The sequence below is a fragment of the Carica papaya genome, chromosome 9 (assembly GCF_054855325.1).
Source record: "Carica papaya isolate Zhongbai chromosome 9, ASM5485532v1, whole genome shotgun sequence".
NCBI classification, from domain to species: Eukaryota; Viridiplantae; Streptophyta; class Magnoliopsida; order Brassicales; family Caricaceae; genus Carica; species Carica papaya.
This window is the reverse complement of record NC_142317.1, coordinates 70,234-92,920: the sequence shown is the minus strand read 5'-3', so window position 1 is coordinate 92,920 and position 22,687 is coordinate 70,234. Positions and strand designations below refer to the sequence as shown.

The 22,687-nt window shown below is 33.4% G+C and overlaps 3 protein-coding genes across 9 annotated transcripts; 2 read left to right on the top strand and 1 right to left on the bottom strand.

Annotated features, from left to right (window-relative positions):
* Positions 1-78: 78 nt before the first annotated feature.
* Positions 79-5,972, top strand: HCF208 (chaperone (DUF2930)). Of its 7 annotated transcripts, none has more exons than XR_015816183.1 (9): positions 80-292; positions 377-489; positions 936-1,007; positions 1,373-1,516; positions 1,676-1,829; positions 2,001-2,231; positions 4,322-4,368; positions 4,867-4,984; positions 5,092-5,972. XR_015816183.1 is itself a non-coding variant. In XM_022036426.2 (6 exons), the coding sequence occupies exons 1-6, from the start codon at positions 133-135 to the stop codon at positions 2,216-2,218; spliced, it is 861 nt and encodes a 286-aa protein (XP_021892118.2). In that variant the 5' UTR covers positions 79-132; the 3' UTR covers positions 2,219-2,405. The 7 variants fall into 7 exon arrangements, 1 of the variants encoding a protein (XP_021892118.2); XR_015816182.1 differs by having other exon boundaries at positions 3,662-4,368; XR_015816186.1 differs by lacking the exon at positions 2,001-2,231.
* Positions 4,657-7,551, bottom strand: CRR1 (Dihydrodipicolinate reductase, bacterial/plant). The gene is made up of 10 exons (XM_022036425.2): positions 7,279-7,551; positions 7,078-7,200; positions 6,909-6,983; positions 6,778-6,843; positions 6,535-6,630; positions 6,283-6,399; positions 5,622-5,714; positions 5,269-5,370; positions 5,086-5,172; positions 4,657-4,976 (listed from the first exon to the last, which is right to left on the bottom strand). Exons 1-10 carry the CDS (start codon positions 7,369-7,371, stop codon positions 4,944-4,946), a joined length of 885 nt encoding a protein of 294 aa, XP_021892117.2. The 5' UTR covers positions 7,372-7,551; the 3' UTR covers positions 4,657-4,943.
* Positions 7,552-18,959: 11,408 nt separating this feature from the next.
* On the top strand, positions 18,960-21,533 carry BAG1 (BCL-2-associated athanogene 1). Its single transcript, XM_022036501.2, has 4 exons — positions 18,960-20,045; positions 20,158-20,414; positions 20,528-20,674; positions 20,762-21,533. The coding sequence occupies exons 1-4, from the start codon at positions 19,835-19,837 to the stop codon at positions 21,170-21,172; spliced, it is 1,026 nt and encodes a 341-aa protein (XP_021892193.1). The 5' UTR covers positions 18,960-19,834; the 3' UTR covers positions 21,173-21,533.
* Positions 21,534-22,687: the final 1,154 nt, after the last annotated feature.

Genomic DNA, 22,687 nt, shown 5'->3' with positions numbered 1-22,687 from the left:
ATATCTGTCCCAGAGAAAATATCACGTGCAACACGATGTACGAATTTTAGTTACGGGCTTATAATTTGTCATGTCGTCCATTTCGTCCCAGACAAGTGCTGCCCAGGCAACTATCTCACTGTGGGGAAAAAAATGAGCAGTCTGTCTTTCAACCCGGTAATTCAGTTGAAAACACCACCTCCATCTCGCTCGAAAATCAATTCTAGATTCATCCCAATCTCTGCGCGTCTCCACAACAATCAACAGCAACAACAACAGCAGCTCAATTTCTCTGTTCTTCGATTTACATTTGGTTTCTCTCTCTCTCTCTCTCTCTCTCTCTCTCTCTCTGTGAATATGGATTTTCTATATCTTAAGTTGTGCGTTTGGGTTGTAGGGATACCTGGATTGGACGAATCGTATTTGCCTAGATGGATTGGTTACGGGTTCGGTTCACTTCTTCTCCTGAACCACTTTTTTGGTTCCGGTTCAACCTCTGTACCGCAGCTGGTAAAGCAGAATCCTTATTTAGTTATTGTTTATACTGTTTTAATTGTATTTTCCGAGTAGGATTATGTTGCGATAGATTCAGAATTTGTGTACTAGTTATTTCTTAAACAACATTTTATTTTATGTAAGAAATGTAAATTCTTTTAGGAGATCGTACATTTGAATTTATACAGAATTTGAGAGATGGAATTGAAAACAATATACTTTTAACTTTAATAAAATTTAAAAGAATTTAAGATGTGTTATTTCAATTCTTAATAAAATTCAATAATTTCTCAATTTAAATTTTTACATAATACTTCCATTACATTCCAATTAAAGCAAATGTGTACTACAATTGAATTTCTTATATTTGTCCAAACATAGCTAATGTGTAATGGATTAATTTGGTTTTGGTTTTTGTTTCTTTTTGCGTTTTCTTTCTCATTTTTTTTTTTGTTGCTTAGAGATCGGAGGCTCTAGGTCTATCTCTGGCTGGATTTTCTGTCGCACTTCCTTATCTTGGTAAATTTCTCAAGGTAATCTTTCTTGGTTTACAGTTACGCTGACTAATGCAATAGTATTCATAATATGTTTTTTAGTGTTCTATCTATAAATTAGTGGGTGGGCATTGATTTAATCATTGGTTTTTCTGTTTTGCATATGTCTTTGAAATCCATTTATTACTCTTGTTATTAGTAAATCCCTGTTCTACGAATAATGTTCATTAATGAGATAGGAGTACAGAATTGTCTTTTTTTTTTGGAATGTTTTACATCTTCTAGTGTTGGGATATACTCTATATCGTGGGGATATCCTCTTGTCATTATTACCAGCAACTAAATATTCATTTCTTAATGGTTTTGTATCTGGTGCCCCTAATTCTTGTGCGAACAATTTACAGGGTGCAACTCCAGTGAATCAGATAAGTATACCAGAAGAAGTGGAGCAAATTTTTGTCATGTCACCTGATATCTCAGATGAGCTGAAGGAGGACTTGGCTTGGGTAACATACATTCTACTTCGCAATACGAACACCTTCTCTGTGGTATGTTCCTCTAATTTGTTTTGTTCTCTGTTTGAGTTAGGCATTGAAAGTTTTCGAGCAGGCTGCTGGTCTATGTCGGAGAGACTATAAAATACATCAATATCAAAGCTACTTTATGTTTTCAAGCTTATCGAAATGTTTATTGGCTTAAATTTTCAGATGGTATCAGTTCAAGGCAAATTATGTATACGTGGCTACTGGAACACTCCGTCCGATGTTTCAAAGGCTCAGTTGCATGATTGGTTCAACAGACAGATTGAAAACATTGGCCTGTTTGACTTGAAAGAGACTCTCTATTTTCCACAAAATTCAGGTGTATAATTGATTCACAACTCATTGTTGCATCCTCATGTGATTTTTTCCTGCATTGTTATGTCAGATTATATATGCTTCATGCATGAGGGTTTAAAATTGATTATTAGTCTGGTGTAGTTCTTTAAATTATTTAATCTGCAAATAAAATGAAGCTTCCTTCATAATTCAGGTTCTAGACTTTCGAATATACTTCCCAAAAGAACTTCTTCACTTCTAGTGCAAACAGTGGTAGGAGCTCCGTCAAGCCTAAATTCTAATGAAGAACAAAAGACTGAAGGGTTTGTTCTGGTTGCCTCAAGCATGGGGTATGCGTATAGTGACAAAGATAGAGCTTGGATAGGAGCCATTGCTAATAAATTCAGACGTGAGAGAACATGTATGATTTAAATGAATTAATCAAGTAAGGAATATACAGCAGCAAGGCTGCTTTAGTTCTCTCATCTCTTCTCATTCATGATGCTGTGCTATAGTTCTGCAGCTAATTATTTTACTCCTAGTTTCATCCACTTATCACCTAGTTTGCAGCTTTCCAAGCATGAATATAATTTTCTTTAGTGATCTTCTATTGGCTTCACATTGTTTTCAAGATTTGAAGTACTTTGTTGATCAGACTGGGGATTGGTGTACTTGCATTTAGGATGATCAGTGCAGTAAATGATTCATGGATATCTGTATGGATCTTTGAAAGTTCTATAGCTTGAGGGGATTCTTAATATTATCAAGATAATTTTACCATCTCCAAGGTAAAGACTTATGAACAAGTGAGGCCTGTCCAATTGCTTCTCTTTCATATCTCTTGTACCTACTAGAAGCTTTTCTCTTGTTAATGACTGCATTAAAACTTCTTATTTTAGTTGCACAAGAATGTTTTTTGAAACATTTTATTCGGTGATGCAGAATGAAACAGGTTATTGGTATTTTTAGTGATAGGAGACCTCTTAAAATTATTATTTAGCATTTTTAATTTATCATAGATAACTATATTTTGTAGATTTTGAATTTATTAGAATTTCGTAACTTCCCATTTTGACTTTTATTATTGCCATGATTTCTTATTATAATTGTAACTAGTACCTAATAAGACCTGCTAACATAGGCAATAGCAGACATTCATGAGATGGATAACATTTTTAGTTGGAAGCTTTTTCAGTTTCATCTCTCTTGACATGTTCTGTGAGTACTTCCTGTTCTTCAGTTTTCCCAGTGCTGATCTTCTAGTCTATTCTCTCCTACATGAGCTAGTATCAGCACCCAAAATACGTTCTCTCAGCACTTAACTATTAGTGATCAGATATTTTGATAGTAGTGGAATTCTAAGATTACTTCGTATTATAGTAGTTCCTCTTACTCGTATTCTATTTACCATTAGACTTACATATTTTAAGGTTTTGCGTGAAGCAAATCCAAAATTTTAATAAATCTATTTGCAAATTCATGTTTAATTCAACTAGAATATTGTGAAAACATGCCCTAAAATAATAAAAAGTGATCTCATGTAAAATTCTATGCGGAATTAGAACGGTGTGTTCTAGATGTTGTCAATTGAGAGAACCAAGAATGCATTGTTTAAATTTCACAAAACATTCTATATAAGGTCGTTTTTCTGTCATCTTATTATACTTCAGACATCTTTCTAATTAAACCAAGTGTTGACTTACAAATGAATTTCACAATCTTTCAAAATTCAAAGATAGCATCAAACTGTTTTCGAGACTGTCTTGATTGAATTTATCAGTAAAGGGAGTAAAGTTACGGGTATTTGATTTTGTATCAAATCACAATAGGATGCACCATTGATACTACTAAGGAAGCGAAAATTTGAAATTTTAGGAATTAAAGGCATGGATTTGGTCCTCTTTGATGGGCATCAACTTTCTTCATCCGGCTGGATTGTGTAGATGTTAGGGAGCAAGCTCACTGGGGGAAAAATGGTTTTGGAAGCAGGGAACCAAGGCGAGACCATGCTGAGGAAAATGAGATGGTTGGCAAGAAATCTGTTTGTGCTCATGAGACAGAGGATGAAATGGGAGGCAAAAGATCAAACCCATCAAGGTGTATAAACGAAGAGCCAAACACATGGCACAATTAGGAGAAAGAAAAGGGTATGCGTTGGTCATCGGGTGAAGGTGGATGGAGTGGGCTACGTGTCTACAATCCATGAAATAAAGGGGATACACGGCACAAATCCTGGAGGCATATTTAAGAGTAAAGATTAGGATTAGGTTAAACTTATCGAGACGGAAGGTCACTCGCCATCTAGGGATTCTCTCTCGTCTCTTTGTTTCTTGGAGGATTTCTGGCGATGCCATGGTGATTTTAATTTCTTTTGTGTTTAAATACCTTTATGTTGTAAATCTTTGAATGGTAAGTTGAATTTCAAGTATATTTTCACTTATTCTTTTCCCTTTTAGTAATCTTCCTCTTTTCCTATCACTCTTTCCCTTACCTTGTTCCACGCTAATCATATTCTTCTTCATTTGACACCATCAGATATGTGTCGAAAGTACCTGACAGTTGAACAAATCCCAACATAGATAGTAAGTTTAATTTTAATAAGGAAATTCTAAGTGCTCCTTATTGCTGAAGGAAATAGTTTTCTGATGAAGATAATATTGCTCAATATTTCTCTTTCTCTCCCTTTTTCTTTTGCTAAAAGATTAATTTGTTTCTTTTATGCCCCATATGTAATTGATCTATTAATTTCCATTATGCTCAGTGTTATTTCCCTGTGCAACTTATTATAGCAACGTAAAACTGCATTGCACTGTGCGTTCCAGTTGTCAACTGGAGCCTAAGCATATGTTATCGAAATTGGTAGTAGCATCTGTGTTTCAAAAGAACTATATTATGTGATATCTGCAAAGAGCCTCTTGTTTAAATTTCAAGATAAACGCCTAGAAATTTAAAATCTTTTGAAATATCTCCAATTACATCTCATTGTGAAATAAAATTACGTTTCTAATAAAGTTTAAACTTCAAAGAGTTTCTGTTCCTGACTTAATTTCCAGTTTACTTTTCCTTTAAATTTTCTGCAGCAGGATGAACGGGGTTGCTCATCAAAGCGCTACTACAGTTTATGTTTTATTTAGAACAATGAGGAATCTTTCAGCTTCTACATAAGTTTCTCCAAGCCATACACCAGATTCTGCCAAGGTGAGAAAACAGTAAGAACGGTTTATACCTGGCTTAGACAAAGCAAGTTTTGTTACCTTAAGGCAAACAATTCAGATTTGATTTATGCATATGCTTTATACCTTAAGGCGCACAACCTTTCTTATAGCCAAGAGCATGCCTGGCATGAGGGCTTGTACATTGGTGATGTCATGTTTGATGGAGTAAACCTATGATCAGAAATGCATGGAATAATGTTTGTAAAATGTGCAACTTTTCAAGTCAATACTTAAGAAAGAGAAGGAAGAAAGGTGTGGAAAAAAGACCTCGCCTGGACGGGAGAAGTAAACTGTTGTACTAGATGGAAGCCCTGGAAGGACCATGCTGTGCACACGAACCCCGTCTTCTCCCAGGACTTGACCTCTTGCCTGCCAAAAGCAGTTTCTAAGGTTTGAAAATGCACCATTTAAGCAAAATTTACACCTCATTTGGAAGTTGAAACACCTATTTTTACATGTCATTTGCACCTGAACGAACCTCTAACCTAATCAGAACACAGGAAAGAATGGTATCTAGTTGTTGGTGTTCACTTGGCAAAAGTATGATATAATTTCTGAGTTCATGCTTAGTTGGTGTTCACTTGGCAAAAGTATGATATAATTTCTGAGTTCATGCTTACCACAACATCTGTTGAAAGATCTTCTCTGTTGTATATCTGACCGAGGTTAGAAAGGTTGCTGGCTATTTGGATTGCATCTGGCGACGGAAGATCCTGTGCACCAAAGTTTTTTCTCACCTCTGCTGCTTCAAGCACAAGTATATATCTATAGGAGAATTGGGGATTTTGCCAATTCTCTGTATGAACAGTTTTTTTGCTAAGATTGTATAAAGGCAAGTCATATATTAATATATCTATATCTTTCATGCCAATATTTTCAGGGTGAGTGTAGATTTTAAGATCTACAGAACAAGTGAATATATTACTCTCGCTTTGCAAGCTATATATAGCTATGTGCATCAGCTTATTAGATGTTATTTGTCATTAACTGATCAGAATATCGAGGAGAAAAGTATTTTTGAGGAATTCTTTTAACTCCTTGTGTTATGATGCTTCTTCCTTAGTACTAAATAAGGGGCTGGGCTTACGTAAGAAGTTCTAGTCTTACAAAAATATGCGTATGTTTTCCTTTTTCTTTTCTTGTCCTTGTTTTTCAAACATTAATCTCAAAAGCCTAGGTCTTGTAGTTGATTAAGCAAGTTAGTGTCACTTAAATGCAGAAATCCATGCAGATTGACTAAATGTTAATAGTTAGTTGAACTTAAAATTTGTTTTGCTTTACAGTTGCATTTGTTCTTGACTCCACAATCTCTACATTGGTGTAGTGGAAGGATGCAGTAATGGCAGCTTGCTGGAGGAGGATAGATCCCATTGATAGAGTTGGTGCAACCAAACAACCCTAGCACAAAGGCAACGCAAATTAGCTGATTCATATTTAGAGAATTATGCGGGAATGGGGAAATATAGAACTTTTATTTAGTGTTTGACAGCTGGAAAAGACAATGAATTCTAAAGTATCTCACCCTGAGCTCACCATGCTGGCTTTCTCACAGAAAGCAGATAATGCTGTTATTGTTTCTAGTTTAACTCGAGGTACATAAACCACACTGTTGATGCCAAATGCTGTTGCCTGGATGGAAACGGAAAGCCAGAAAAGAAAAGGGAGGTGAGATGCTGAGTGGTTTATATATACGAGTTAAGACTAGAAGAGAATTTCGATAGGTGTATAGTCTGTTTCTATAGACGAACAGTGAAGTTATTTGAAGATGCACCATACCTGCTTGACGTTGTCATAGACTGTGGAAGGGTCAGTAAAATCCACGACAACCCCTGTCTCTTTTGACTGCAAGAATTTCAGATACTTAAGGAGATAATCAAGAGATAGAGCGACAGGTTAAAATGAATTACCTGGGAAACAGAAGCTAACACCATGGTGAGATCATTGATTATGGGTATTTCTAAAGCTTCTTCCATATCGCACAACTAGTTGCCGGAAAAAGTAAAATGAAGAAGAGAAATTAGGATAGGATAGGGAAAGGATCAATAATCAAAGGAAAAGAAAAAAAGAATATGGAACCTTTCCTATGTCCTCTCCTACAAAATGTGAATCCACAGCACCGGCAACCTCCATTCCTCTAGCCTTAGTGACAGCAATCACAGCTGCTCGTCCTATTTCCTTTGCTGCACCATTTATGACTACCTAAAGATGTATGCAAACTTTAGTTGCCTCCCTTTTCAAATATGAAACCAGAAGATTGTTATTCTGGAATTTTGCTACCTTGATGTTCTTTTGCATTGAGCAAGAAATACAAGGTGGCCTGAACTTGACATTTCCACAAGATGAAAGAAAGTGGCATCTCAGTGCAGCCATGGCTGTCCAAAGCTCTTTTGCTCTATCTCGATTATAGTTTAGTGGCTTTTTGCCATATGTTGCTATTTTGCGCACTGAGATAGATAAGGTTCTGTCTTATGATAACACCATGTTTGGAGGGATTCTGTGGCAACGACACAAGCATGTGCAATAAGGGACCAGGCTCCTTTCTCTCACTTTTATTACGCTGTTAAAACATTTGTTAAAAAAAAAAACACAAAGTCTAGCTTAAGCCTATCACCTCTGAAATATGTGTTATTTATAAATTTAATTTGCTAATTAAAACAACCTCTTCATTAATGTAGCATGAAACTTGAAACCTAAACCTTAAATAAAAAATAACCATCAAAATGGTAGGGACCCTCGATTCTTTGTGGCTGACCCAAAAGATCATGGCAATGAACATGGATTGCGAGTATATTAATTATTTATAGCAACCCACCTCTAATTGGGCTGGGATAGTGGTGGGTCTGGATGGTTTTCCATATGCGCCGAGTTTTAGCATCATAAAACAACCCACCTCTAATTTGGGCTGGGATAGTGGTGGGTCTGGATGGTTTTCCATATGCGCCGAGTTTTAGTATCATAAAACATGACTTTTATAAGCTGATAAAATAAAAACTATAAACAGGAGGAGAAAATTCTTTCAATTGGATAGATACAACAGATTGAAAATTCACTATAGTCATTTTTTTCATAAAAAAATGCAAGTCCTAATTAATGACCAGAAGATTGTCGCTTGCAATTTTTAGCTTCTTCTCGACATCACTGTTGTTTGTAGCAATCCCAACATCCTACCTACTCTAATGCCTCCCAACTTTTTTCTCTCCCTCTCTCTAAAAAAAGAATAATGGATCCAGCAATATTATTGTAATCGTGACATTAATTGCTCTTTTCTGTGTTAAGAAAAGATTTCAATTTTCTATATTTAGAGTCCCTTCTCATTCTCTTTGTTTTTCTTTTTTGAAGGGTGCTTCGTCAGGGTAGATTATATTTTTGTTAAGGGATGTCTCAGTCTATGGATAACTTGGAATGAAGAGACTTATGACTGGGTTACATATAATCATATAACGAAAGTTAAAATGGTTTTTCTTCAGCCTCCATCGTTTAAGTTTATCGACTATATATTAATTAAACACATATATTCTCTTTAACAAAATTATAACACAGACACTAACAGAGAGACAAGTCATCAAAGAAAAGAGAATAAAATAAATAAAAAAACTAAAAAAGAAATACATAAACTAGTATAAAAATACTTTTATTTTTCCCTTTATGTAACAGGTAAATAAGGAAGATGAATAGAAATCATAATCATCCGGTAATAATGTAATAAATCATTATAAATTCTTTTCTTCATAATTTTTCCAGTAATTTAAGAAAGAGAGAAGCATGAAAATATAAATAAAATATACTTTTTTTTTTTCGGGTGAAAAAAATTAAATCAGATTCTTACAACTAAAGCAGTTTATACAAATATGTATTTAATTAAAAAAAATAAAAAAAAAAAACGTTATATATTCTATTAAATAAAACGTAGTTAGTTGTTGGGATGAATGACATACTAATTGTAGGAGGAGATGATTATGTAGGTACAATGTCTGTGTTAGAAATGGCACTATTGTTGGATGGCTGAGCAGTGTCTCTCTGTCTCTATCTCTTAATTGGGCAATGAGGGGAGTTGTAATACAATTTCAACATTATTAGTAGAAGGTCGTCTTCCGCCAGCTCATCGTCAATGAGGTGCAATGCAACCATATCTATATGATATTTCTTCTTATGTCCACATAAAATCTTCTATATGATATTACATTAAGTAGAATAAAATTTTAAACTTGAATTATAAACAGAAAATTTGGATGATGAAGAGAAAAATCAAAAAATAAGAGAAGAAATAGATCTTCATACTCTAATTTGTTTCTGTATAAAAATAGTGTATTTTCAACAGTCAACGGGTACTAATTAATTGATAAAAAGATTTCTGATTTCTTTTTTACTATTTAGCTGGTAATTAATTTATTAGTTGAAGCATACTCATCAGTGTATATATGTAACGAGACTTTGCTTGCTAATTCACCAATAGGACTTTGGTTTTTTCAGCAGTTGGGGTTGGGATTTCGTATTCAAATATTTCATCAATTGACTTTTTTTGGTTCATGAAGATGTATGCCTCAAAACATACATGATCAGGACACTTAAAGCCCCTATCTAGCTCTTCACCAATACGACCATAAAATTAAACACCAAAAGAATGGCAAGATAAATAAGGGCTTGGCTATAATGTACAAATATATATTTTTAACTTTCGTTTTTTTTTCAAGAGGACAAATATTTAAGACACGAACATGAAAAGAAGACTATGAATGAAAAGCAATTCAAAAAAAATTTAATAACAAAAAATTACATGGATAAGATATTCTTTCTGCCTCTCTCCTCTGTTATATCATATGCTTATGGATGTCTCATTTCAACACATAAATACATTATTTTGTTAAATTTATAAAACAATATAATTAATTGTTGACTTTATTTATTTATTTTAAACATTACATATTCTTCTATTTATTGATGAAAAAAAAAATAAAACTAATTAGGATATGATATATATTTAGACATCTAAAAATATTAATTTAATTAATGAATTAAAATTAATTTTTAAATTATTTCTTAAAAGTGTGCAAATACGGTGTAATCAGTTTTAATTTTTTTAAATCAAAAATAGAAAAAAAAAAGAGTGTAAAATAAATAAAAAATGGTAAAACAAATTATAACAAAAAAATATTGTAAACTAAATTCTAACAATTGACAAATTTCAGAGAGTAACATGATAATTTTTCCTAAATAACAATTCAATTTATGAAAATAAATATGAAAATTTGAAACATTATTCACATAGTATTTTTTACAAAATAATTTTATTCAAATATTTTTAGAAATTAAACACAGGTATTAATTTCATATATAGTCCAAGAATAGTTTAAACTCTTTTTGTGGACAGAAAATATTTTAGAGGATCAATGATTGCAGTGTCGGATTGCAAGACATGGTACGTAAACTTTGAATGTCAAGTCATTAAAGTCAAGATTAACGGCTGTGATTGTATCACCACACAGTAATGGAGTTTGTCGTGATGGTGATGGAAGGAGACAACAGGCAGCCATCGTCACCCGCCGTGGGCTCGAATACACCCCAAAAATTCCACCACATGTCACCTCAACACTGGGCCTTACAGCCGTCCACCCCCTACCCACCACGGAGTACACAAGCTTTTTTTTTCTTTTCACACAACGTATTATTAAAAAAGAAGGCACATGTCATGTCATGTCATGTCATGTGGTAAATCTTAGCGAAGTACGATTTACGACTCCTGAGTTACACGAAATAAGCATTGAAACAAAATTTCGTTTTGAAAAAAGGTCCCTGAAAATTTCGTTTTCAAGTATTGGTAGTAAATAACTCATCCACCACCTCATAATTCCAACACAAAGTTATAAAAGAGTTTTCCCTAAAAAAAAAAAACACAAATGTTATGAAAGGGTCAACAGTTATTTTCCTTTACCTAGTAAATGAGAGAGATTTATAATCTTTTAAAAACTAATTATAAATATGTTTATTTATAAATTTTATATAATAATGAATATTTAATAAAATAGTATTTATAAATTAAAATTTCAACAAGAAAATGAGACAAATAAAAATGTAATAAACTTATAATAAGATATTTTTATTGATAAAATAAAACTTTAAATATTGACAGTTTAATTATTATTTTAGTTTTTTATTATTTTTTTTAAAAATTAAATTAGATATATAAAGTCTCAAAATTTAAAGAAAACGAATTTATATTTTTAAATAAAAAAACAAACAATAAAAATAAAGTTTACATTTCTTATACAGTAAATTAAAATATTCAATAAAAATATGAGAATGTCAATTTTACAATAAATAAATAATTTAAAACAAACAAATAAATATTCTAAGGGGTTAATTTCTATTAGTTTTTGAAGGAGTTTGGGAAGTAAATTATTCACAAACTTCTTACTAATCAAGATTTGAATTTTAGTCATTTTGATCTGAAATGATTAATAGAAAAGTGAGTTATACTAACTCATTAAAAATATCACACTAATAACTGATACAAAAAATAAATATTGATAAAAAATTATAAAACAACTAATGAAACCCTTAATTTAAGTAAATTTATTTATCATCAAAATGTTATTTTCATATTTACTGTTATAAGTTTTCTGAAATCAACCTATAGGACAAATACTCGTATAACATTTATAATTCCATATACAAGTGATTAAGAACGACCATTCTCTTTTTTTTACCTGTTTATGGGAACTCCTAGGGGTTCATATAGATATTTTCCTACTCGTAAACCTAATATCTAAATTTGTCAATTTGTCCGGCTGTCCTCATATCCCATCTGATAATGGATGCCAAACACACCATCGTCTCGATATTCTATTCGGTATAAGGGTGAAATATATCTTCCAACTCTTCCGGTATGGGACTTCTCAGCCCTGTTCGGCTGAGATAATGTCCACGGTATAATTTTTTTTATGTATCGGGTCCGTCCACCTTTTTTCAGGATACTTAGTAAACCTTTCATAGTTAGATTCTTATCATCAAATAACCACCAATCGTATACCAATATTTCATTTCATATTCACATATCAATTAAATAACATTTAAACTAACAATACAATTTCATACCTTAACAATTAATAAACGAAATCAGTGCATTTATTTCAAATCAGTCAACAGATAAAAATAACGATTAAACAATCAATGAACGAGAAAATAATTAAAAGCACACAGCGGAACAATAAGTAATTTAAGTAGTATAGAAAAAATAAATAGGCAACACAGATAAATTAGGGGAATTATACACTGACCAGTTTTGTCTCCGTTAGTGACATGTAATTATTGTAAATTTTTTTCTAATTCTCATAAAACACACGATTATTGATATATTAAACATGGATTACTGTAACATGGAATAGGGTGAGAGATTCTTATCTGGATCGATACTTAAAATTTCGTACTATCTACTGTGCCTCATGATGGTCCCTGGATTATTTAAATTTTTTATGCTTAAAATACCCATCACGTACTCAAAAATACCCCAAAAGGTTAAAATTGATGCTGAAAAATCTTTCCAACCAATTTTATGATTCTGGCACAACAACGGTGCCGTGCTCCGGCACCGACTCCGTCGCCCATGGCGACTATTCGCCTCGGCTTGCCCAATTTTGGCCGATTTTACATGTATCTATGTGAAAAAAATGTTAGAAAGCCTTGGTTGGCTGAGAAAGTCAAAAAACCGAAACCTACCAGGCGGGAATCTCTGGATGCGACGGTTCTGCCGGTCTTCCTTCGTGGCTTAGGTTCTTCTTCGACTATCCAGTACCAGAAAAAAATAATGAACGTAGTGGTTAAAGAATTGCGTGAAATAGAAAATGAGAAGGTGGTCATCGGTGAGAGTTTCAAATTTTAATCGCGGCAGCTCGGCCGAGCTTTGCCCGAAGTTTTTGGCTCACCCGTTGATCTTTTAGCTCCAATATGGCCACAAGGAGGCTCATGATTGAATTTCGAGCGAAAATGGAGAAACAGATACTTGTTTTGGCACCAGCGATGGCTCCAGTGCAGCAACGACGGTGGTCGATCTCATTCTCCAACGTCTGGTTCTTTCTCTGGCTATCTTTCTTGTTCTTCTTCTTCGATCACCCCTATGTCGACTATGGTTTAGTTTCCTACGAAGAGGAGTTTAAATACTCCATTCCTCTTTAATCCAGGTCGTTCGTTTAAGTCAACATGGAGTGAAGAGGACCGTTCAATGATTTTTCATTTAGACTAATTGCATGAACAAATTTGGACCGTTCATCACGATCAATCTTGTCCGTTCGATCGCGTTTAAAGAAAAAATGCATCTGGGTTGTTCATGCGTTCGGGATAAGGTTTGAATCGTTGAATTGCTAGGCACGCAGATCGCTCACGTGGTCTCCTACTTGGTGCTGATGTCAGCGTGTTTGCCACGTAACGTGTTTTGGTTGGCTCTAACTGCTGACTGAGCCGTTTTACGTGGCTGAATGTCTCATTTTTGCGATTTTACCACCAGTTTTTAAGTTTTCTTTTAAAAATATCTTCTTTATTAAAAAATTTAACCATTTTTTTCAAAATTATTTTCAATTTCATCATTAATATATTTTTTAAAAAAATTTAATAAAATTTTTAATTATTTATATTTTTATAAATACAATAAAAAATTATTTCGAACTAATTTATGGACCTGAATATTATAAGATATTAACTGGCGGTACTAACTAATAATTTTTTATAAAAATCTAGTAACTTATTTAGATAGAACATAATTTGTTCATTATAATTCATTAAAATTCTATATTTTCTGTAAATTTTAATTTTATAAATATTTAATAAAGTGTTAAGATTTTAATTATTATTCCCACTATATTGGTGGTTCATCACCATTGGAGTTGGCATAAAAAAGCTAAGAATGCAATTATCCTGTTCCGTTCTCATCACTTAAATCCAATTCCACGTTTTCCATTTTACAAAAAAAAAAAAAAAAAAAAAACAGAAAATAAAAATGAAAAGAACAAATTTTGTGTGTGGGGGGTGGGTCGGTGGGACGGAGAATAGAGAGAAACAGATCTAGGGGAAGAAGAAACCAGGACTATGCATCATTCTCCACCACTTCTATTATTCTTTTCCATATTAATTTTTCTAAATAGAGTGACCTGCCTGATTTTAGATTGTAACATGGTTTGATGTTTATATGGTCAACTAATTTTTAATTAATTTTACCTAGTTTTAGAAAAATAAAACTTACAAAATCGAATTGACAACCGTCATTTCTTAAAGTCTATAACACTTACTTCTGACTAACATCAACTTTTTATAAAAGATCAAAGAACTTTTCCCAATTACTAGTTCCTTTTTTAGCCTTCTCAAGATTATAGTTTGAACTTGCAAATCCTCAAGATGAGCCTAATTAATGTAACTCAGAAATTAATCATTTCTAATAATTATTATTAAAATGTAAAACAAATGGACACGCATATATTTATTCCGTGAGGTAAATTCTTACTTTAATTCTTAAATTATTATATCTTATAATTAAATCCCAAAACATCTTTTATGATAATTAGATCTTAAACTTATAGAATTATATTGACATTTTTGTATAATTGTAGAATTTTAACAGAAAATCTACTCAGAAAACAATTTTTTTGTTAAGTATTTTGTTTTTGATAGGGCTTGCAAATTATAACAACTAAAAAAAAAATTTAATAAAAACAATAATAAATTTTACTTAAACAATATAAATAATAATAACTAAGAATATGTTTACAATAATTTGCTATTTTTTCAATTTCTAATCGTAAATAAAAATATTGTATTTGTAAAGTAATTTTATTCATCCAAATATTATATTTGAGAGCCATCTCTTATACTTGTTCCAATACAATCAAACTAGTAATACATTCTATATTTTTGCTTCAACATATAATTTAATAAGATAGTTGTCTATACTCCATTGATATTTTAATTCTTCCACCTCTCTTGTTTTCAAAATTCAACAATTTAATAACGAATTTAAGTCTTTTTTAAATTATTTAATAATATTGTAATTATTTTTAAAATTTCCTGCTTTCTTCTATTATATTTCAATTCATCTTCAAATTTCCTTTTTTTTTAAAAAAACTTTATTCTTCTTCTCAATTTTTTTTTTTCCATTTCAGTTTTTTATTATTTATTTTCTATTCCGGTTCTTTCCTCATATTTTAATCTCATCCTCAATAATTTTTTCCTTATGTTCTACTTATCTTTTATGTTTGTTAAGACCTACTTTAATATTATATTATTAAAACACTAGTAAATTTAGATGTTTTAATGTTCTCAAAACTGGAATTTCGAAGTTTGGAAAGATTTGAGTATATTGCAAATTATAAGTTGAGAGTTAAAGAATCACATAATTTTTAAAAGTTATCTATAAAAAGTTCAAAATCCATTATTCATAATCAAGTAGGAGCAATTCACAAAAGTACGTATATAATCTTCATGCCACTGACAACCAAAGTGTCCAACATGTTCAATCGTCACGTGCTTCTTGGACGGAAGTCCACAGAATATTTGCAAACCACTAACAACCAAAGCCTCTTACAATTACCCTAATTTTTTTGCTGAATTCTCTACAATAACCTTTTCTTTTGGGTAATAACAATAGCCTAATTTAATATGCAATTGGTCGGTCAGTTGTCTCCAATCAAACATGCTTCAAAAACCCAAATGCCCGACTCGTTTAATTAACAAAATTAATTAATAACAAATCCGCACATTAATTTAGTGAGTCAGAGCTATTCTAATTTATTTTTTTTAAAGCTAAGAGTCAAATAACAACCACCACCCTTATTTCCCTATTTTTCAATAAACACAAATGGGTTGTACCGTCTCCATCGAAATGCGTATGCGGAAAAATATTAACTCCCATGGGGCCCCAGCAGGATACCACGTGGGATAGTGCTAATGAACGGCCTAGGATTCACCACGTGGGAGACACATCGATCGTGTGGCTCGCACGAGTGCGGAGTGTCGGTGGCGTTCCTGAAAGTCAGACCACGAGGAGTGCGATGGAGGGAGACACAAAAAGAACAGGTCAAAAAAGGCCGGTCCATTGATAGTTTAGATGTTCGCCACGGGTCTTACACAAGCAATTTTTTCTGAGTGTCTTTTGCAAGTATTTTCTGGAAGTCTTTTACGAGTATTTCCCAAGTCATATATCCATTACACAGAGAACATACTGCAGGGTACAAAAATTTTTAATCTTGAAAAAAGAAATAAGAAGATACATTACTTAAGCTAAAAGCCAAGTCCATCTTTTACAAGCATTGTTCACTAGGTTTTTTCGGGGAGGTATTGACAGGTTTCGAAGTTGTTCCTTTTTTCACGGAGGTTTAAAAGTTGTCTATTAATAGTATGTTCGTTTTTTTCCTAATTGTCAAGTATAGTATGTGTCACTAGATCACTTCTTTTTTTTTTTTCCAATTATTATTTTTGAAAAAGAGTAGTATCCTCCACCTAAAGAAAAGGAAGAGTACAAGATGATTCGGCTTAGTAAGAAAAGCATTTGGACGATTTTAGTATATTATTAAGTTATTCCAGAAAAATAACCACCACCACTTATGTAGCGGTTGTGTCGTCTCTTCTTGTAAGGCTGAGACTTGGAACTTTTGCCAGAACGCACCAAAGCAAAAAAAATAAAAAAATAAAAATAAAAAAAGAAAATCCCAGTAATATGTTTACCAGAAACAATAGACCATGTATGCTATAATAATTGTAAACATTTTTTAAACTTAGGATCAGTTTCAACAGTGATGGAGGATAAAAGTTGTTTCACTGGAAGCAACTCTTAAAGCAGGAGACATTTTCAGCCTTTTATTCTTGTCTTGTAGGCGCTATTTGGTGAAAAAAAGGAAATTTTTGATCGCAGAATATTGAGAAAAAAATGTTATTATTATTTTTTCTTTCGATGATGGGCTGTTTTTTTCTGTTTTAAATTGATCTTCTCTTCTCGTGAGTAAAAAATAAGGCCCCCATTAATTGGTGAAAACAATTATTAAAATGGACAATATTTTTTTATCAAACAATCCTCGAGTGATGAAGGACCTTTGACTGAATTGTATAAAGGCAATTATTGCACTGGAAAACTTGTATAGTTGTCTCTAATTACACGCCTTTTTAAATAGTGACAGTAATTGATGAACCTCGTTGTTATGTTTCATGTATGGAAAAAATTGAAAATAACAAAAATTGGATTTATAGGGAAATTTTCAAATTTTATAAATTATGAATAAGAAAATATCATTATAGTAGCTAAATACGATGACAACGAAAAGATGATTGCGAAAATTAGACAAACATGTTTTCTCCACAATTTTACACGCTCCTGACCAATTGATATATAAGATATAGCCAGATTTTATTTTGTATGTCAATTTAAGAAGTGTATCATGTAACATTCAGTCAAATCAAGATGTGTAGAAAAATGAGATTTGATAAAAATAAATTATAAGTTAATATGTAATTCAACAATCAATATAAACAGTAGTTTCCGTGAGTTGTAAAGGTGAGTTGACTCATGCTATTTTTTAAAATATAATTTAAACGCTCTAAAAGTGATCTAAAATTATTAGTTCGAACAACTAAATTGTGTGGGTTGAGTGGATGTTACACACATAAACATGATATTGGCATGTTTTCCTTGTGTATTTTGGAGACTGAATTGTTTTCTTGCAAGCAAAAGAAATTGCAGGGTGCATGAAAAGGCTAAAGAAAGTAATGGTGTTGTAAACAATTAATAATGTTGGCACAAGCTACTTGGAGCAATTACTAGGTAGTTTCTTGTCCTTGGAGTGCTAAGAGAAGATTAGGAAGAATATTATTTTGTCAAGAGATTCACAAGCGGCTAACTTACTGTTGTTTTACATATAATTTATCTACTTATTGTTGCCGGTATTAATTTTAGGCAAATTAGTATTACCACATATTTATTGTTTACAATAAAATCTAGTCATCCTATATTTAACTAGATATGACAGAAAAATCTATGACCCAATTGAATTATCAATCAACCTGCTTAATCTGACCAAGTTTTTAATTAAAATCTTGGTCATGTTTTCTTCTTTGTTTTGCAAAATAGGTTGGGTTTAATTTCAATACTAAAATTTAATTAAAGGATATAATATTAACCCGACACATCACCCTTCCCCACATTTACCACAAATACTATTTATGGTTACAATTAAAAAGTAATTTTTTTTTTATACCTAAATGATCTCTAAACAAATTGTATTTTACATATTATTAATAGTCAAAATCAAGGGAACATTCATAAAAAATTAACCTCAAAACACGGTAGGCTCCTATGTCCAGGTATCAAGTAATAGATTTTTTTTTCTTTAAGTAAAAGAATAAGTTTTCCATATTGTTCGTGGAAAGCTTTCACCCCCTCGCATTAAAAAAATGGTTGGTAGAACGTTTTGAAATAGTAATGAATCGTTTCCTTTTCAGAAAATTATCTCTCTTTTCGTCCACACAATTTTTTAAACCTCAGTTTGCGAAGATATGTCAAAATGAGAAAAAAAAATAAGGAATCTTATTAAAGAATTAAAATAAGAAACGTCACACGCGGGAACTAAAGGAGAAGCGTGTGGCGGGTAAACCGCTCCTGGTCCTAGAGGGATTGCCGGCGGAGTAAAACTCTCAGTTCAACAAACGGCAGGTACAACACTCGCCCTATTGCACTTGCCACCATGAAACGGCCACGTGTTCAAAGGAAAGTACCAATCTGGTCACGCCATCACTTCTATGATTAACAAGACAATGATTGGATTATCACGAATTTCCCAAAATGCCCTTGGCTTAACACGTGTACAGAGATCAAAAGGGAGTCGGATATTTTTTCACCCGCACCCTTAAGTATCTGAACCATCATTAGAGTTCGGTGACTGATCTCATCCCTTTCTTTCATTTTTTCTTTGTCCTCTCTCTGTCTTTTTTTTTTTAACCCTTTAAAGACAGCTTTGGCTGCCATTTTTTTCGTGTTACTTATTTATTAGTTATATTTTACTAAAAAATAATACGGTTTTAACAGTACCTCATTACGTACGTATACTAAATTATACATATAAACTACCACACCTCTAAATACATTGTTCGTAAGTCACAACAAGAACAGCTCAGTTATCTGGAACTTTGTTATAATATTCGTTTTTATTTTCATTTTCCTCATTTTCTCTTCCACGACTTTTCCAGAACAGGGGAGAGAGAAGACAGACGAGGAGAGAGTTTGAAATTTCATTTTCTCGGGTTTTTGCGTCTGCATTGATTTTTAAGGCAATTTCCTTGGGAAAACCGCGGATGATTAGGCATTGATTTTCTTGGGAAATTTTTTTCTTCTAAACTATTAGCCATTTGGTTGCATTCTGTGGAAGAGATCTGGGGCCAATTTCCTGGGTTCAAGGTCTGGCAGAGGTAGGTACAGGATCTTCTGGTTTTCCTCAACTGGGTGGTTATTTTTTATTTTTTATTTCAAAGGCTTTAGGGATCTGGGTTTGGTTTTCTTAAAGAGAAAGAAAGGAAGACATTCATTGGCTCTGCAAAAGGAAAGTAGAAAGTTTCAGTTGCTTTCTATAGGAGTCTGTTTCACTTACTTTCCTTTCTCTCCCTACGCGTGGCTATTGGGATAGGATTCCTGGGATGCTTGAGTCAGAGGTTTCTAAAACAGGGTCTAACGAGCTTTCTCTCCAATGGATATCTGTGATTTCTGATACAGATCGCCGTGAATCACAGCTTACAGAGATCTAGTCACTATTTGCTTCAAGTTTTTCGCATATCTCTGCCGCAGGAAGAGAACAAGAGATTGATACAAAAGATGATGAGAATGAATAATAAGACGAATGTCAGCTTCGTTGTTGGTGGTGACTCAGGGGCGCATGATTGGGAACTCAGACCAGGGGGAATGTTGGTACAGAAGCGAAACCCGGATTCAGATCGGAGTTCCGCATCCCCACCGACGATCAGAGTTAGAGTTAAATACGGGTCTATCTACCACGAAATCAACCTCAGTTCTCAAGCTACATTTGGTAAGCTGTACTGTTCCTCTTCCCGCAATTGTTTGTGTTTTCTTTGTCACTGGTTCTTGTGGTCTAAACTATGAAAACATTGTTTTGGTACCCCTCGTTTTAACTCCTGCAGGTGAGTTGAAGAAATTGTTGACGGGGCCAACAGGGTTGCACCATCAAGACCAAAAGCTGATATACAAAGACAAGGAGAGGGATTCCAATGCATTTCTTGACATTGTCGGAGTCAAAGATCGATCTAAAATGGTGCTCATTGAGGACCCAATCAGTCAGGAGAAGCGGTTACTGGAACTGAGAAGAAACGCCAAAATGGAGAAGGCTTCAAAATCCATCTCAGATATCAGCTTGGAAGTAGACAGGCTTGCCGGTCAGGTAACAGATTTTCAGAAAAGTCTTTAGGGCTCAATTTTATCCGATGGACGTCCTTTTGTTTTCCTATTTCTTTTGTGAATTAAAAGATTTGGTCTTTGATTCGAAATTGATAGGTATCGGCTCTTGAAACAATAATTACCAAAGGTGGGAAAGTAGCAGAAAAAGACGTGCTTAATCTGATTGAGCTGCTGATGAACCAGTTACTCAAATTGGATGGCATTATGGCAGATGGAGATGCGAAATTGCAAAGAAAAATGCAGGCAAATGTTTAATTTGTTTGGCTATCGCATAATAATATGTTTTTGGGTACAGCTGAGGATCTTACAGAATTTCTTGTGTCCGTGAAGGTACGAAGAGTGCAGAAGTATGTTGAAACTCTTGATCTTTTGAAGATTAAAAACTCAACGCCTAGCAGCAACGGGGTTCAAGTCCCAGTACAGAGCCAACCGAGGCATCCAAACGGGCAGAGATTAGCACCAAGTCAAGTGCAGTCGCCTAGGCATTCTAATGGACAAAGGGAAGCAACAATTCAGGAAGAACAACCGAGGGATTCAATCGGTCACTTGCCTTTCCACCAGCAGTACCAACACTATCCATATCAGCGAGAAAAGAATTCATCATCTGGTCCAGTTGTTGTTACCACAAAATGGGAGACTTTTGATTCTACACCAGCTTCAAACCCAGTACCCTCTACATCCACATCTACATCAAGTTTAGCTACCAATAACCCCAAGTTCAGTTGGGAATTCTTTGACTGAGCCATATATCACGTATTAGTTATTGTGTGTGGATGGATGTGTTGGTTTGTCCTTAGTTTGTTATCTCTTCTCCATTCTTTTCTGTACTTAGATTTTTGTTGGCACCCCTTTCATCTATCATTCTGTCCACCAGAAATAAACGGGGCTTCTACGACAGTTGGTTATTATTGTCATTATCATCAATATGTTCTTTTACTTTGTCATCCTAAATTCATTTGCCACTTATGGTCTAGCTCTGTTAGTTGTTAAGATGTCAATGTATCTATAGATTTATTCTTCAGAGTTTAGGAATTTGAATTTTTGAGATGAAGGAGAGGTGTATTTGGAACCGAAGTGTGCAATTTTATGAATGTCGCAGCTATCTGTGTCTCTGCTTCTGTTTGTCTGTCTGGGCTGGAGTTTGGGGGTAGTTACATTTTGGGTTGTTCTTTGATTCTAGAGGAAAGAGCTCGGATAATGAAATTTGTTAATGTACCTTGCTTATCCATATGGGCTACAAAATGACAAAAAGGCGGGGTTAAAGTAAGGGATTTTAATAATCGCTAATCCTTCCAATGGTAGAAGGACAAGTCTTATAGAAAAAGTGTGGGTGAAATGATGATGGTGGATGGTTTTCTTTCTGAAGTACATGTGTGTTAGGTACCCTTATGTTTACACAAACTCGCTACTTCCAAATTTAGAAAACTTAGCTTTGTTTACTTCCATCGTTGGGAGCCATGATGCCTATTACCAGCTACCTAGAAGCAATAATCAGAACCATAATGAGAAAGATAAGGAACCAAATCACTTTTGAAGGGGAAGAAAAGCACCTCGCTAAAAAAAAAAAGGAATAAAAGATCTTGATTTCTCTATCCTCCCTGTGATCTAAAGTCATTAGAACTGTGCTATTCATGATTTCAGCAAGCCTAGATATAGAATTATCGAGGGTAATTATCGAAATCTTTGCCTAAAAATGATAGAAACTTACTGTGGTAAACTGTCAGAAAGAAGCAATTTCATTAGCACCACAGCCTCTGAAGACATACCTATTCAAAAAAAAAAAACTTTTGCAGTTAGCCGGTGAAAGTACTCCTTTTGGTGTGAACGACTATTAAGCTGCACCTTTTTTTTTAAAGAAGAAGAAATTCTACTATGACTTGAGTGTATATACGCATAGCATACACTGACATATATGTAAAAGTTCAAATTTATTATATCATAAAATTCCACGGCAACAATATTATAAGTTACAATTAGTTAATATTCTAGAAGTCATTCCAGTGGATTTTCAAATAAATGTATCAGTTGATCAGAAAAAAATGATCTCTATGTAAATGTGAAATATTCATCAAGGTTGTCTGTTGTAATAAGAGCAACGGAGCACTGCTCTCAATCAATTCTCCATGGCAACTTAGTCTTTATGACCCGAAAGAAATAATGGCAGAAAGTTCCTATAAGAAACCGGGATATTAACATGACAACTGAGGAATACAATAATAATTGCCGAAAAACAAGTGTCTAATTGATATTAACTGT